Source organism: Loxodonta africana, chromosome 27 (genome assembly GCF_030014295.1).
Source record: "Loxodonta africana isolate mLoxAfr1 chromosome 27, mLoxAfr1.hap2, whole genome shotgun sequence".
Lineage (NCBI taxonomy): Eukaryota > Metazoa > Chordata > Mammalia > Proboscidea > Elephantidae > Loxodonta > Loxodonta africana.
The window spans coordinates 9,639,333-9,651,560 of NC_087368.1; the positions used below are offsets into that span (position 1 = coordinate 9,639,333).

The window sequence follows — 12,228 nt, forward strand, 5'->3', positions numbered from 1 at the left end:
TTGTATGAAAAAGAACCAAACTTCATCTTTAACTTTATTTTTAATTCTTTGTTAATGGCTTCTTTCACTAGTATAATATGGAATCAGAGAGACTGTGTTGTAGAATAGGAAATTGTTATATTTAGACCATGCACGTGTTTGTCTCTTCACGCCATTCAGGTATATGTATTTTTTTTGTTTTTTCTATAACAGGTATTTTCATCAACTGCCAAATTTGCCTTCTTGGGATCTGTATGTTTATACATATAGTGCTAACCCATACAAGTTATTTTGATGCCCTGAATAAGCCTTTCTTCAAGGGCTTTAGCATGGGCTGCGAGCTGCTTGTTTAAGTTGTATCCCACAAGTAGATACTGGGATGTCATATTAGCGTTTGGAAGACTTTATGTATAAATAAAAGGCTTCAACTTAAAAGGAAGAAAATAAAATCTAATTGTGTTTGTTATACCACCTTATTTAGGTCAAGCCGAGGTGATGTATTTTTTTTTTGCTATTGCTGGGTGCCATCAAGTCGATTCCAACTCCTAGCGACCATATAGGACAGAGTAGAGCTGCGCCATAGGGTTTCCCAGGTTGTAATCTTTATGGGAGCAGATCCCCGGATCTTTCCTCCCTGAGAACAGCTGGTGAGTTTGAACCACTGGTCTTTAGGTTAGCCACTAAGCACTTTACCCATTGCTCTCCCAGGGCACCTGTTTTCTTTCTCTAAAGGCCGTTTTTTCCAAGAAGGGATCTTGTGCTTTAATATGATTTGGCTTCAGAAGACTTCTGGTTTATCTCAAAAGGGAAGACAATTTTTAGATTTAGGATACCATTTGGTAAGTGTGACTTAATGTTTTTATTACTCTCTTATATTTCAGCCATCACTGGTGCAAGCTATATTTAATGGAGATCCTGATGAAGTTCAAGCGCTAATATTTAAGAAAGAAGATGTTAACTTTCAGGTAAAACAATTAATTCACTGATTCTAACCTTTAAAATGACTTTTTAAAGCTCGTTCTCAGACTTGTGACTTTTATACAGATATAACAGTTACGTAACCGTCGTTTTAAATGAGGGCAGAAGAGTCTTGTAGCTAGAAGCCAGTGAGGGTCTTTTGTTCTCCTAATTTTTGCTTTGAAATTTTCCATACACAGAACACTCTGAACACCTGTATACCCTCTGCTTAGATTCAGCATTGATAATATTTTGCCATATATGCTCATATTTACACAGATATATATATTGTGTATATATATATAATATATATAGTTCTCTTATTTTTCTGAACCCCATTTGAAAGTAAGCTGTAGACATCCTGATACTTAATCCTGAAATACTTCAGTGTGCATTTCAGATCAGAATTCTTTTTGTAAATTTGAAATACAAGGTATTTCTATTAAATTTGTTATGTATCTAATTGATTATGAGGTCAAATTTTCTTTTTGTAAATAATGAGCATTTTACAAAGACTCCTTTCATTAATTTTTGCCTGATTGATTCTCTCAGCAAAGAAAGACAGTGTTTAAAAAGTGTCTAAACTTGAAGATTCAGTAGATTTGATATTCAGGACTAACTTGGGAGACAGTTTTAGAAAGAGTGAATATCTGGATAATTTCCTCTTTTTATGTTTCTCCAATGGCCAGTAATTTCTTTAATTTATTAAATTGAGGCTGAAAGTACATAATTTACTCTTATCAGATCAAATTCACTGATGTATATATTTTTACTGGAAAGAATTGCATCTCTGAATTATGAGTTGCAGAGAAAAGTCATATGATTCATAACTTTTGGGTAGTTATAGCAATACCAAAACCGACCTAGAAATGATTATAGTTCTAAGAAAATACCCTTGTAAGCTCATCTTAAGCTATTTAGCTAAAATGGTTGATTTTAACATTGGGTACTGATGAAAATGCTATGGTTACTTTTTTTTTTTTTCCTCCTTAAACTTTTCTAAGTTAATTGTCTTTATAATTGGAAAATATACGCACCTAACTCAGGACTAGGAAACATGCACCTCATCAGGATTTACTTTACATGGAGCTCCTGATCACCTTACCTCACTGAGGTGTCCTAGAGAATCTACTTTTCTTAAGTCGGAAAAAAACTATAGGGATATGGATTTGTGAAAAGGAGGAAAGCAGGCTTTCTGTTCTGTTTGATTCTAGTTTTGTTTTTGATAGTACCATCAGATCTTAGTGAGAAATTTTGAATTTTATAATCCCATTTACCATGGCTAATTTCTCTGTCATTACTAAGTCTCATTATAGCCAAGACTGCTTTTTTCCTGTTATATTAATCAAAATTTCTGAAATTAAAAAAAATTATTCAGAGCCATTATTGGGAGCTACTGTGTATGTGGGAGTGGTGTGTGACCACCTAACTTTTATGGTGTTTAGCCTTCACTTCTCTACATAAAGACTCCTTTGTTGACTTGCTTTGAATCATCATTTTTTTTTTTAACACATCCTAGCATGTTCTCCTGTTCTAAAACTTAGGGCATAAGTAAAGGTTAGGTTTTACCCCAAATCAGTAGGCCCTTTTTGAGGGTGACTCCTTGATGGTTGTTGTCAATGATTCATGGGTTTTGTGCTAGATATTTTTATGGTTGCTTTTAGGCCTTTTCTCTTGTGACCCCCCTTTTTTTTTTTTAATTGTGGTTTAAGTGAAAGTTTACAATTCAAGTCTGTTTCTCATAAAAAACTTACACATCGTTTTGTGACCCTAGTTGCTCTCCATATAACCCGACAGCACACTCCTCCTCTCCACCCTGTATTTCCCGTGTCCATTCAACTAGCTCCTGTCCCCCTCCGCCTTCTCATCTCGCCTCTGGACAGGAGCTGCCCACTTAGTCTCATGTGTCTACTTGAGCTGAGAAGCACACTCCTCACCAGTGTCGTTTTATGTCTTACAATCCAGTGTAATCTTTGTTTGAAGAATTGGCTTTGGGAATGGTTTCAGTTCGGGGCTAACAGAGAGTCCGGGGGCCATGTCCTCTGGGGTCCCTCCAGGCTCATTCAGACAAGTAAATCTGGTCTTTTTACTAGAGTTTGAATTCTGTACCCCACTTTTCTCCTGCTGCATCAGGGACTCTCTGTTGTGTTCCCTATTAGGGAGTCTTGTGACTCTTTAATTGTTGAGTGGTATTGTCATAATTTTAGTATTTGTTAAATATTTCCTGTTTTTCTAATATAAGATGGTAAAATTTTTCTCTTTATGTTTTTGTCCTCTATTAAGGAACCACTTGGAATTTTAAGGAGGGTGGGTATGTGTGTATGTGTAATAAAATGCCCTGTTCTTACATAGAATTCACTGACCCTCAATAGGTAATACAAGATTTTTAAGCTTTATATCAGTGTAACAATGGTGTGTTTCTAAAATCAATTTATTGGGAATAACACCTGACTTTTTGAAACTCAGCTTACTCCTAAATATATTGAAGTTGTTTTTATATATTTTTAGAATGAGTGCAGGAGTTCAGATTTGTTAGTATACTGTTAGACATTATATTATTTGAAATCAGTTTCTTTAGTCAAATTCTCAAGTTTTGAATATTGTGAACCACTAAAGAACATTTTTCTTAGTAACACAGCTAACTGGTTTTTAACAAAACTCTAATTAAAAAAAAATTTATGCTTTCATATTACTTGATGTGAGAAGGAAGTTTTTGTGTTCTTCTGTTATAGAAAATAGGTAACATGATTTCACTAGAAAATACTGGAGTTTTTTTTTTTTTTTTTTTTGTATTTGGAGGCTCTTGACCCCAAGTATTCACTACCTGACTAAATAGAGGTTTATTTCTTATGTAATAATTTAATCCCTGGGTGGTGCAAACAGGTAATGCGTTCCACTGCAAACCAAAATGTTGGCAGTTCAAGTCCATCCAGAGGTGCCTTGACAGAAAGGCCTGTGACTTACTTCTGAAAAATCAGCCATTGAAGAACCCTGTGGAGCACGGCTCCACTCTCACACACATGGGGTTGCCATGCATTGGAATCAGCTCAACAGCAGCTGGTTACTGATAGTTTAATCCGGAGGGACATGATTCCTAAACTGGTTATGACAGTGATGTCAGAAGTCTGAGTGAGCCTTCTCCTCAGGGTGGAGAGGTGAGTGCTGCATCTTGTACTCATGACAACAACCAAAGAAACTGGAAGGGGGGCTCTCCCTGTAAATTTACTTAAAAAAAAATCAAGGCGATACATCTTTTCTAGAACCACACAAAACTCCCCCCTGAGGTCCCATTGGTTATAAGGCCACCCTAAACCAGCCCACCAGCAAAGTAGAATGGGATTAGCATCTTTACTTAGATCAATCTTGGTTCATCCCATGGGGTGGGAATAGAGGCTCATCTTCACTGAATATATTGCTGTTCCATATCTGGAAAAATCAGGCTTTTCATAAGAAGGAAGAAAGGGGAAATAGTTGATTGGGTAGGAAACCTAACAGAGGAAAATTATTGATTTACTAAAAGTAATTGAAAGATCAGACTTAGAAAAATAAAAGTCACCTGGATGTGGAAGAAGCAGCACTGTAAACCAAAAAAGTGAAACACAGTCAAATATTTTTTAAAAGCCGAATGGTATATAAAGGACACTTGGACTGTAAGTTGAAGGACTTAGGGTCTCACATCTTCTTAGCCTTATTAACTGTACAGCTTGCGCATATTCATTTCACTTCTTCAGGACTCACTTTTCTTTTTTTGTAAAATTTATGGGGTTATGTTAATGACCTTCAGGTTCTTAACCTAAATTTAAGGTGCTGTAAAAATTCTGAGTGACTTTAACTGATCTGCTTTTGCCCAAAAGTCTTCATTTGTATTTCTAGGTTTATGTGGCCTAAAAAAAGAAATTTTTAAAAATGTCTTTCCCTAAGATTTGCTAGAGCCTAATAGGGTTGCTATGAGTTGGAATCGACAGCAACAGGGTTTTTTTTTTTTTTTCTTAATTTCATGTTGTAGAACCCAAAAAATTAATCTGAAATATTAATGGTATCACATTTCAAAAGAAAAGTCTGACTCTTCTTTATAAGAAGCTTATTTTCTACAAATAAAAATTGTTTTTCTCTATTCAGAGTGATGGAAATTGATATTAATTTTAGAATTTTATTTCTGAGACATTGATATGCACTTTTCAAAATCTTATTCAATTTGATTTATGCAACCATCTTTTAAAGTTGGTAGGTTAACGTTCCATTTTATAGGTAACAAACTAAAACCCCGAAAGGTTAAGCATCTCCAGGATCTGTAAATGTAGCAGAAAAAGAATTTGAACCTATATCGGACTGACAGAAATTGCAAAAATATGAAAGCAAATTGGAGAGAAAGAAATACTTTATCTATTGCCAAATAGTGCCATAAAGTAATAATGGTTCAAAAGTGGATTTTTTTCCCCTAAAAGGTATATCTATGCTCTATGGATTCTCATCATATGAGTCGGAATCGACTCAACGGCAGTGGGTTTGTTTTTTTTGGTATGGATTCCCACCTTTTAAGGTGTGATGCTAATATGATGCTAATTTTCATGATACCAAGTACTATTAAATTTTAGCATTACAGATGACTGAACACAAAAGCCTCTCTTGGGGGAGAACAAAGGGGCTAGAGTTCTCAGGACAAAGTAACTGAGAGGAGAGAATGGAACAAGAAGAAAATCCCAGGTATCTACAGAATATCCCCCTCAGGGTTTTAGCTGGTGCTGAGCAGTATTTGCGTGTACTACCTTAGGCTGGTGAAAGAATAATCCAAAATGTTTAGTGCTTTTCAACCTTCAAAGGGTTTCTCTCTTTTTAAATATAACTGCTTTATTGAGATATAATTCACCCATTTAAAGTGTATAATTCATTGGTTTTTAGTATAGTCATAGAGTTGTGATACCATCACCACAGTCAATTTTAGAACATTTTCATCACTGCAAAAAGAAACCCCATACCCGTTAGCAGCCACCCCTTATCCTCTCTCCCACCCCCTCACCGCTACTATAATTTCTTGGCAACCGTTAATCTACTTTTTGTCTCTACACACACATACACAAAAAAAGTTGCTGTTGAGTGGATTCTGACTCATAGCGACCCTATAGAACAGACAGGGTAGAACTGCCCCACAGGGTTTCCAAGTAGTGGCTGGTGGATTGACACTTCCTACCTTTTGGTTAGCACCCTGAGTTCTTAACCACTCTGCCACCAGGGCTCCAATGCCTGTTTTGGGCATTTCATACAAATGGAATCGTAAAACATGTAATATTTTGCAACTGGCTTCTTTAATTTAGCATAGTGTTTTCAAGGTTCATCCATATTGTAACACGTATCAGTACATCAGCTTTTTTTTAATAATTTTTATTGTGCTTTAAGTGAAAGTTTCCAAATCAAGTCAGTCTCTCACATATAAACTTATATACACCTTACTGCATACTCCCATTTACTCTCCCCCTAATGAGTCAGCCCGCTCCTTCCTTCCAGTCTCTCCTTTTGTGACCATTTTGCAGTTTCTAACGCTCTCTACCCTCCCATCTCCCCTCTAGACAGGAGATGCCAACACAGTCTCAAGTGTCCACCTGATACAAGTAGCTCACTCCTCATCAGCATCTCTCTCCAACCTATTGTCCAATCCAATCCATGTCTGATGACTTCTCTTCTGGAATGGTTCCTGTCCTGGGCCAACAGAAGGTTTGGGGACCGTGACCGCCGGGATTCTTCTAGCTAGTCTCAGTCAGACCATTAAGTCTGGTGTTTTTATGAGAATTTGGGGTCTGCATCCCACTGTTCTCCTGCTCTGTCAAGGGTTCTCTTTTTGTGCTCCCTGTCAGGGCAGTCATCGGTTGTGGCTGGGCACCATCTAGTTCTTCTGGTCTCAGGATGATGTAAGTCTCTAGTTCATGTGGCCCTTTCTGTCTGTTGGGCTCATAATTATCTTGTGCCTTGATGTTCTTCATTCTCCTTTGATCCAGGTGGGTTGAGACCAATTGATGCATCTTAGATGGCCGCTTGTTAGCATTTAAGACCCCAGATGCCACACTTCAAAGTGGGATGCAGAATGTTTTCTTAATAGAATTTATTTTGCCAATTGACTTAGATGTCCCCTGAAGCCATAGTCCCCAAACCCCCACCTTTGCTCTGCTGACCTTCAAAGCATTCAGTTTATTCAGGAAACTTCTTTGCTTTTGGTCCAGTTCAGTTGAGCTGACCTTCCCCGTGTTGAGTGTTGTGCTTCCCTTCACCTAAAGTAGTTCTTATCTACTCTATCTAATCAGTAAATAACCCTTTCCCACCCTCCCTCCCTCCCTCCCCCCGTCTTAACCACAAAAGAATGTGTTCTTCTCAGTTTATACTATTTCTCAAGATCTTATAATAGTAGTCTTATACAATATTTGTCCTTTTGCGTCTGACTAATTTCACTCAGCATAATGCCTTCCAGGTTCCTCCATATTATGAAATGTTTCACAGACCCATCATTGTTCTTTACCAATGCGTAGTATTCCATTATGTGAATATACCATAGTTTATTTATCCATTCAGCTGTTGTTGGACACCTTGGTTGCTTCTAGCTTTTTGCTATTGTAAACTGTGCTGCAGTAAACATGGGTGTGCATATATCTGTTCGTGTAAAGGGTCTTATTTCTCTAGGATATATTCCGAGGAGCGGAATTTCTGGGTTGTATGGTAGTTCTCATTTCTAACTTTTTAAGGAAGCACCAAATCGATTTCCAAAGTGGCTGTACCATTTTACGTTCCCTCCAGCAGTGTATAAGAGTTCCAGTCTCTCCACAGCCTCTCCAACAGTTATTATTTTGTGTTTTTTGGATTAATGCCAGCACATCATTTCTTTTTATTGCCAAATAATATTTCCACTGCTAACCAAAAGGTCACCAGTTCAAATCGACCAGCCACTCCTTAGAAACCCTATGGAGCAGTTCTCCTTTATCCTGTAGGGTCACTATGAGTCAGAGTTGACAGCAACTTTTTTTTTTTTTAACGGATATAATGTTGTTAGGTGCCATTGAGTTGGTTCCAACTCATAGCAACCCTATGTGCAATGGAACAAAACACTCCCCAGTCCTGTGCTATCCTCACAATCACTGTTATGCTTGAGCCCATTATTGCAGCCACTGTGTCAATCCATCTCTTTGAGGGTCTTCCTCTTTTTCTCTGGCTATCTGCTTTACCCTGCATGATGTCCTTCTCCGGGCACTGATCCTTCCTGATAACATGTCCAAAGTATGTGAGACGTAGTCTCACCATCCTTGCTTCTAAGGAGCATTGTGGTTGTACCTTTTCCAAGACAGATTTGTTCATTCTTTTGGCAGGCTATGGTTTATTCAGTATTCTTCGCCCACACCACAATTCTAAGGCGTCAGTTCTTCTTTGATCTTACTTATTCATCATCTGGGTTTCGCATGCATATGAGGCAATTGAAAATGCCATGGCTTGGGTCAGGCACATTTTCCTTCTTCAAGTGACATCTTTGTTTTTCAACACTTTAAAGAGGTTTTTTGCAGCAGATTTGCCCAGTGCAGTGTACCATTTGATTTCCTGACTGCTGCTTCAGTGGGTGTTAATTGTGCATCCAAGTAAAATGAAATCCTTGACAACTTCAGTCTTTTCTCCATTTATCACGCAGTTGCTTATTGGTCCAGTTGTGAGGACTTTTGTTTTCTTTATGTCGATATGTAATCCTTACTGAAGGCTGTACTCCTTGATCTTCATCAGTAAGTGTTTCAAGTCCTCTTCACTTTCAGCAGTTAAAGTTGTGTCATCTGCATATTGCAGGTTGTTAATGAGTCTTCCTCCAATCCTGATGCCCTGTTCTTCTTCATATAGCCCAGCTTCTTGGATTATTTACTCAGCATACAGATTGAGTAAGTATGGTCAGAGGATAAAACCCTGACACACACCTTTCCTAACTTTAAACCACATAGTATCCCCTTGTTCTGTTTGAATGACTGCCTCTTGGTTTGTGTACAGTTTCTCATGAGCACAATTAAGTGTTTTGGAATTCTCATTCTTTGCAATATTATCCATAATTTGTTACAGTTCTCACAGTCAAATGCCTTTGAATAGTCAGTAAAACACAGATAAACATCTTTCTGGTATTCTTTCCTTTCATCCAAGATCCATCTGACATCAGCAGTGATATCCCTGGTCCTGTGTCCTCTTCTCAATGTGGCTTGAATTTCTGGCAGTTCCTGTTGATGTACTGCTGCAGCCACTTTTGATCTTAAGCAAAATATTACGTTCGTGTGACATTAATGATATTGTTCGATAATTTCCAAATTCGATTTGATCACCTTTCTTGGAAATAGGCATAAATATGGATCTCTTCCAGTCGGTTGGCCAGGTAGCTGTCTTCCAGATTTCTTGGCATAGAAGAGGGAGCACTTCCAGTGCTGCATCTGTTTGTTGAAACATCTCTGTTGGTATTCCGTCAATTCCTGAAGCCTTGTTTTTTGCCCGTTTTTTCAGTGCAGTTTGGATCTCTCCCTTCATTACCATTAGTTCCTGAGCATATGCTACCTCCTGAAATGGTTGAATGTCGACCAGTTCTTTTTGGTAGTGACTCTGTGTATTCCTTCCATCTTCTTTTGATGCTTCCTGCATCATTTAATATTTTCCTTGTAGAATCCTTCAGTATTGCAACTCGAGGCTTGAATTTTTTTCTTCAGCCCTTTCAGCTTGAGAAATGCTGAGAGTGTTCTTCCCTTTTGGTTTTCTCTCTCCAGGTCTTTGCACGTGTCATCATAATACTTTACTCTGTCTCCTTAAGCTGCCCTTTGAAATCTTCTGTTCAGCTTTTTGACTTCATCACTTCTTCCATTTGCTTTAGCTACTGGATGTTCGAGAGCAAATTCCAGAGTCTCTTCTGATATCCATTTTGGTCTTTTCTCCTCTTGCTTGATTCATGGATATACTACCTTTTATTTATTCATTGATCAGTTGCTGGACATTTAGATTGTTTCTGCTTTTTAGCTGTCGGGAATAATGCTGCTATGAACATTGGTGTACACGTGTTTACAGGAGTATATGTTTTTATTTCTCTTGGGCGTATACCTTGAATGGGATGACTGGGACATAAGGTAACTCTGTTTAACCTTTGGGGAACTGCCAGATTATTTTCTCAAGCAGCTGCATGCACCATTTTACAATCCCACCAGCATTGTTTGAGGGTTCCAGTTTCTTCACAATATTGCCAACGTGTATTATCCGTCTTTTTTAGTATAACCATCCTAGTGTGTGTGAAGTTGTATTTATCTCATTGTGGGTTTGATTTGCATTTTGCTGATGGCTAAAGGTTGTTATTTTAAGCCATCAAGTTTTGGGATGATTTGTTTTGCAGCAATAGAAACCAAAACAAATGGTTAGGAAGACTTTGTCTTCATCCAAATATTCAGAGCCCGTCTCTATCCCCTCCCCGCCCAAAAAAGCCCTTTTTTAAAAAAAAAAAAAAAACAGCTTCGTATGGGCTACTGAGAAGCATTTTATTGATTGAAGCAGTTGACTGACATGCCACTGAATGTTTCAGACTTGAAGTTTGTGAAATGGCAATTTTCTGTTCAAGTCCAGCAGTATTTTATGCATTAGTTCTCCAAACAATTATATTGCTGTTGATAATTAAAATTGCCCAATCATATGTAGTATCACCTCTACTCCTTATTCTTACTGGACCTGTTATTGATACGTAGTTTTGGTGTTTACTTTTCTGTGAAAAGCAAGTAAGCGTTAGAGTAGAGGTATGTAATTACTGTTAAAATTGTAGAAGAGAGTAAATTCAGTAGTTAGAACAGGATATTGAATTTTTTTGATATTATTATTTAATTATAGACCAAGGTATAGATTACTACATGAATTCGTAATTAGATTCTGAACTTCCTGTGTAGAATTTGCCCTAGGGCAAGAGCCATAGCTTCTGTTTCGTAGGATAGTTTACACTGGAAAGGAATCTAGAGGTTTAGTAGTTAAATCATCTGCTACAGATGAGGCAGAAGTAAGGCCTTTGGAATTTATTTGATTTCATCACTTCCATTTAACAAAGACAACCGAAGAGCCCAGTTGTGTTTATGTGCAGTTTTGTTCTCTGTTTACCGGTATGTTGTCTCCCCTGGCATGTCACCCCTAATTCTGCCTAATGGCTTTATGTATTAGAAGACAGTTCTTAGCTTTTCTTTTGTAGTGGCAATCTTAGTAAATACTTGTTAGTTTAATTTGATATGATTTGGCATGTTGATTTATTCCCTTGACAATATATGTGGCAGTTACTGTGCTGGTGACTGGGGAGACAAATCCAGTCATATTGTACTTTTTTCCCCTGCTCTTCCATGCCCTTTCCTGACTCAGGTATCAGATGTGCCCCCATTCTCTCCAACTCCCTTTGCCTCATCTGCAACTTCTGTTCATTCTTCAGGTTGCAGCTTGTGGCAGGCAGAAGTCTTAATTAAAACAATTGCCAAGATTCCTGTCCCCCTGATATACACACCACGTATAATCCTCTGTACTGTGAATATGACAGGCTATCATTCCTGTGATTAGGTTATGTCACCTGGAACAGTTGACTTCAGGAAAGCAAGATTATCCAGATGGACCTGACCTAATCACATGAATCCTTTAGATCTCCATCTAGAGTCAAAGACAGGAAGAGTAAGAGATTTGAAGCTTGAGAGGTACTTGTTGCAAGGGAGAGTCTCTCTTGCTGGCTGTGAAGATGAAGAGGGCTGTATAGCCTGCAGGTGGTCTCTAGAAGTTGAGATGACTTCTGGGTGACAGCCACTAAGGAAACCAGGACCTTAGTCCTACAAATACAAGGAATTGAATTCTGCCGAATGATCCTAGAAGCACATTCTTCTTTAGTCAGCCATTCAGGTGAGAATACAGTCCACTGACACTTTGATTTCAGCTTTATGAGACCTTGAACAGAGAACCCAGCTATAGTTTTCTTTGACTTATGCCCTACAGAGCTGTGAGCTAATAAATGATTTTTGTTTTAAACTGCTGAGTTTGTGGTAATTTGTAATGCAGCAGTAGAAAACTAATATATGGCTTAAAAAACAACAACAAAAAAACCCAAACCTGGTGCCATCGAGTCAATTCCGACTCATAGCGACCCTATAGGACAGAGTAGAACTGCCCCATAGAGAGTTTCCAAGGAGCGCCTAATACTATCGGGATATGTTGGCTTAAATATCACATTTTCTCCAGCACCTTTCCTGGTCCTCCAGATAGTATTAGGCCAGCTTAATGGGGTCACTATGAGTCGAAAAT

At 38.0% G+C, this 12,228-nt stretch overlaps 1 protein-coding gene across 7 annotated transcripts in view; it reads left to right on the forward strand.

Moving 5' to 3' along the window:
• ANKRD28 (ankyrin repeat domain 28) overlaps nucleotides 1–12,228 on the forward strand; it is a 221,893-nt gene that overhangs the window by 90,134 nt on the left and 119,531 nt on the right. For 6 of the 7 annotated variants that reach the window (XM_010600471.3, XM_010600472.3, XM_023540020.2 and 3 more), the window contains one exon: nucleotides 861–944. In XM_010600471.3, the coding sequence (XP_010598773.1) occupies nucleotides 861–944 (84 nt within the window). Of the gene's footprint in view, nucleotides 1–137; nucleotides 160–860; nucleotides 945–12,228 lie in introns of those variants that run through there. The other variant, XM_023540024.2, reaches the window with a different exon arrangement.